The sequence below is a fragment of the Pinus tabuliformis genome, chromosome X, assembly GCF_031772625.1.
Source record: "Pinus tabuliformis cultivar Carrire ecotype Pingquan chromosome X, CPIR1, whole genome shotgun sequence".
NCBI classification, from domain to species: domain Eukaryota; kingdom Viridiplantae; phylum Streptophyta; class Pinopsida; order Pinales; family Pinaceae; genus Pinus; species Pinus tabuliformis.
The window spans coordinates 218,879,507-218,884,394 of record NC_142308.1 but is presented as its reverse complement, the minus strand read 5'-3'; the positions used below and the strand labels follow the sequence as shown (position 1 = coordinate 218,884,394).

The 4,888-nt window shown below is 37.9% G+C and overlaps 1 protein-coding gene across 1 annotated transcript; it reads right to left on the bottom strand.

Annotated features, from left to right (window-relative positions):
* Positions 1–1,214: 1,214 nt before the first annotated feature.
* On the bottom strand, positions 1,215–4,647 carry LOC149139125 (uncharacterized). Its single transcript, XM_089448981.1, has 3 exons — positions 3,413–4,647; positions 2,388–2,505; positions 1,215–2,190 (listed from the first exon to the last, which is right to left on the bottom strand). The coding sequence occupies exons 1-3, from the start codon at positions 4,438–4,440 to the stop codon at positions 1,948–1,950; spliced, it is 1,389 nt and encodes a 462-aa protein (XP_089305107.1). The 5' UTR covers positions 4,441–4,647; the 3' UTR covers positions 1,215–1,947.
* Between the last annotated feature and the right edge of the window lie 241 nt (positions 4,648–4,888).

The window sequence follows — 4,888 nt, the reverse complement described above, 5'->3', positions numbered from 1 at the left end:
TCCCTTCAAAGATTTCATGACCCCCTTGGGCCTAATAAAAAATAGGTTGCCTAGGGTTGATGCTTTTGCATCAAATGGCGTCACCATTGTCAATGTGTTTTTCCGTATCAATATTCTCATCGTCTGAAACCACTTCACAATGGTAGATGAATTGGTACAAGGAATTACAATTGGTGTAGTTCGACTAGCTCCCACGAGTTAGGATTATGTTGAAATGTGTATTTAGAAGCGAAATTACAATGGTTATGGTCCCACTCATGAAACTGCAAGAAAGAAGTTTGGCTAATTACAATCCATACACCATGAACTTGCAAGGGTAAAAGTTCCTCATTTCAACTTGGAGGATTCCTTATGCTTATGAAATTTGTAGAACATATGTCAATGTAATTAGCGAGATATGCTTTGTTTATTGGGTTGCCATCACCTCACACTTTAAAGACCCTTTATTCTTGAAAGAGGCCCATGATTCTCATACTTTTACAAGAACAAAAGCCATCACGATATTGCTACTGATGATAGCATTTTGAACATGAGAGTACTTTTTATTTTAAAGGTGTTGTCCCAAAGTTTAGTGTTGTTTTTATTTATATCAACCATCGTTGATGGTATTGTTGACCATACAAGAAAGTGTTGCTAGTATCGAAATGGCAATAGCAATTAAGTTTCTCTATTGATTTATCCTTTGCAAGATCAAGAATTCTGGGGTTAATTTCTGATTGATAGCTATATACATAAGAGCCATATCTTATCTTCATTTAGTAGTGAAAATGAGTTTTTTATGTTAATCACATCCTATTGAAAATATTGTTACAAAGAGCTTAGTCTTGGTGAGCAATGTTATGCTAGTGTGCCCTAGTCTTGGTGGTGAGAGCTTTCATTGTGTAGAGTTATTATGACAACATGTTTGGTAAATGGGCAACATGGGCAATGTTGAAGAGTTGTACTCTGCCATAATTTACTGCACAATTAGCACATAGGATTATATATTGTTTAGCTTTGCATGCAAAGGATGTCTCATTTATGTAAGGGTCTATTGGCATGGGATTTTGACCTGCATCAATGCACATAGATCTGTTGGAATAAAACCCTAAAAGCATAGTTTCCACTTTCTAGTGATGAACCCTGTGAAAAACTAAGATATGCAACTATACAAAGATAATGGATGCGCACAAACTTCAATATAGAATATAGAACTTCATCACAAGATTACACTATAAATCAAATATATAGAGCCATGAGTAACAGTTCTTTCATTAGATGTTATCAAAATGTATTACAAAGATAAAATAATACATGGGAATGTCAAAAACAAATTAAAAATAAGGTAGAGGAATCTCATAGCTCATCCCTTAGATTTCATAGTCAGCTCAATAGTATAACCGCAGCAATGATTGCCACCGAGCTCTCCTTCCTCCCCCAGTTTATCCAGTCGAATTGCATGTGCTAATGTGGTGGACAATCCCGAAAAAGAATCACCGTGTCAAAAGTTACTGGATCTAAGACCAGTACACTAAGATCTTAAGTATTGATATTTTCGCCAACACACAAGAACAATGGCCATTGGCCAATGTCCTGACCCAAGTGTGGGATGCGCACAAGACAAGTGAACTACAACATGTCCTAAAAGGAGAGTGCCCTATTTCTTATCTCACATTCAAAGAATGGGAAATTCTTATAATAATTCTTGCCTTTCTCAACTTCAAAAAGTGGAAAAACATCTCTTTCGGTTGCTATGCAGTAAGTACTAGGCACAGCTTCAGCATACATTTCTATAACAATATTGACGTCTGCACAGCATATCTTCCCTCAAATTAACATGGTCAGATTATTTGCATTTGTTTTTTTATTAGACCACGAGGAAGGATTTGTCAGCCAAGGCCATGGGTAAAAATTGAGAGACAATTACACATTTACATGAACTTTTTGACCCAGTAGGATTGGATCTAATTATCCTTGCAGTGAAAGACCCTGATCACCATTCAAGGAGCTGGTACTGAAATGAACAAGTTCCTTCAGCAAATTAATAACGGATTGTTTAACATCGTCTGGTATGGATAGTTCATTTTTCTCAGCATTCAAACTAAATGTACAGAGCAATTTAGCAACATCTTCCACCCTTAAAATCTTTACTTTAGACACCTTTGCAAACGGAACACTGCATGTGTCCTTCATATTACAAGGGCGGCAAGCCTGACCATATTCAAATGGAGAATCAAAATCAATGATAAGAATTCAATGTGACAAAGTACTGCACTGTAATCAATACCTAACTGAAAATAAATAACTCAAACAAATAATATTACAATGTGATAAAGTACTGAAAAACAATACAAATCAGCAAGTTGAATCAGAAATTCAGAGAAATTAGACCACAAAACTCAACTTACAATGCCCTGCTCGATACTGAAGAAAGAGCGTAATCGTTTTGCAGCAAAAACATCCTTCTTTTCAACACTTGGACAACCAAACAGTGCAACTTTTCTCATATCACTTCCAGACAACAACCTGCCAAAGAAAGATATGCTAACATCTGTAGAATAGCCGATGGATTAAACTCACGACATAGTTAATCAGAAACAATGCAAAAAAACATATATTAATTAGAGAAGTTAAATATTCAAACCTTTTGAGGTTATTACAAAACTGTACTCTGTGAAAATGCTTTTGCCTTAGTTTCTCTCAAAGTAATGATTAAAATAGAAGAAATAAAGCCTAGCATTTCCAGAGATGTCTATGAGTTAAAAATTGAGATGTAAGATATAACAGGGCAAACACTACAACTCAACATTTTGGAGAAAGAACCTTTAATTAGCTAGTGAAATCATGGTAATGCTTCTCAAGCCAACAGGTCACTTGGGATTATATAAGTTGCAACAGCTTTGCTGGACTTCTATATTTATTACTCTGTAACATCCCCTCCATGCAATAGCTCCGCTTCTGAAAAACAAACATAACAAAGGATGCTAAATATGGTATTTTCAATTTCCCTCTCACGTTTACATGGATGAAGCAGGGTACCAGCAAAAGATAGAAGAGGGGAGGCGACATTGTGGGGGAGACTGGATAATCAAGGAAGCCCTAAGCCATGTTGAAATGTCTTTATTTTTGCAGCACAACTTACACAAAAGCCAATCAAGAATTGGCAGGCCCATAGGGGGCAGAAGTTCCTCCTGGAACTGCAAGGGAACTTGAAGTCCTTGGCAAGGAGGATGGATGCCATGGAAGAGCCAATCGATTTCTTTAGAAATTCTTTTTCATATTGTTGGATACAATTCAGAACTATCGGCATCTCTAAGGTTGCATGCCGATCTTCATGACTGAATAGTGAATAAAACTGTCGGTATCAAGGAAATAAGAATTCACCATCACGTTTTTTCAATTAATTAAAATGGCTATGAAAAGACATACTTACTTTGAGATTTCAGCATGGTCCTTGGCAAAAATCTGAACTGCAAACCTCATACGGGGAACCAATCGCTCCATGCTACAATCGCGAAGATCTATCGGTCCCTCTTCAATTTCCAATGCCTTGCTTAGGTATCCACAGTCATTCAAATGCTCTAGAAACTGAACCCATTCTGGCCATGGATGCTCCAAACAACTTATTCCCGAATCTCCCGATGGCTTCTTCTTCAGCCACTGCTGCTTCTTCGTCTTCTTCTTCTTCTCAGATTTCGCAGCACTTTCCTGGTTTTCAAAAACCTGCGTCTCCGCAGCACTTTCTTCAGAGTTGTTGTCACTTTGCCCGCTTGAGCTTTTCTTCAACCCAAGATTATTTTTGGTCATCTGCTTCTCACTGTTCTCCAAAACTGCAATCTTGCACTTGATTTCCTTTATTGCGCTTTCCAAACCATCTACAGTAACCTTCAATGTCTTGATTATTCCCCTCTGAAATTCGAGGTTGCTTTTAGGTTTTTCGACCTGAGTCTCTGGCTGAAGATCGCCTACGTCTCCAATCTCAAAGTCCAGTATTTTATTCTCCGGCCTTTTCTCGAGCCCAATGGCTTCGTTGAAGACTAAATCAACCGGCTCTGACACGATAGCTTCCTTGAAGGGTAAGTCAATGGGCTTGCTCTGAACGCTTTCAGGCTCTGTCTGGGACGAAATTTCGACCTCGGAACCCTTTGTGAAACTCTCGCCTTTGTTTATTTCATTTGCTTCGAGGTCTGAAAATTCATTGTCCTGAGATTGATAGAACTCCAGAGAACTGACAGACAAATACCTGAATCCCATCTGTAAATGCGATGGAATAAATGCCCTGCAAAGGTCGCCATTGCCGCTGAAACCGCAGGAGTTATGCGAAAACATTGGAGACTTATGCGGGCTTTGTGAAGAAAACGATGCAATATTTCCTTGACCTGTGCAAGTATTCAGGCGCCGAAGGAGCAACAGACACTGCTGAGCTCGGCGCGCAACAACTGATCTGCTTTGAGCGACCATTTTAGCGAAAAACAATGAAAAAAAACACAATGTAACTCGGGCTCAATCTAGTGTTTTGGGGGCAATGGATGCTCAGGAGTGACAGTGCAGCCTCACACAGATCATGCTTGACATCTAATAGATGCCTGCAAGCCGCCAAAGCCGATATTGATAATGAGATCAATGGTGAGGGTTTATGGTTTAAGGTGTTTGAATTGAATAAGGTGGCTTGACATGAATTGCACTGGTTGAAGTCGAGTTAGGCTTACAACTTTATTTTGTTAGTTTTTATTTATTTATATTCAATTAAGTTTAATTGTGACCCATTCACATGTTGGAAGTATTTGTTCAATAAAAGATGTTATCACAAGGATTCCGAATTTATAATCTGGACATTTTTTTAAGGATAATGTGATTTCCACAATTAATTTTTATTTTTATTTTTTCCATGAGATTTAAATTTAAAATT

Bases quoted from the DNA above. Each gene is read 5' to 3' on its own strand.
- LOC149139125 (XM_089448981.1), bottom strand. From the start codon at position 4,440: ATGGTCGCTCAAAGCAGATCAGTTGTTGCGCGCCGAGCTCAGCAGTGT. The intron at 2,506-3,412 runs GTAAGTATGTCT...TTTCTTTGGCAG, and splicing joins GACCATGCTGAAATCTCAAA to GTTGTTGTCTGGAAGTGATA. The intron at 2,191-2,387 runs GTAAGTTGAGTT...GAATATGGTCAG, and splicing joins TCAGTATCGAGCAGGGCATT to GCTTGCCGCCCTTGTAATAT.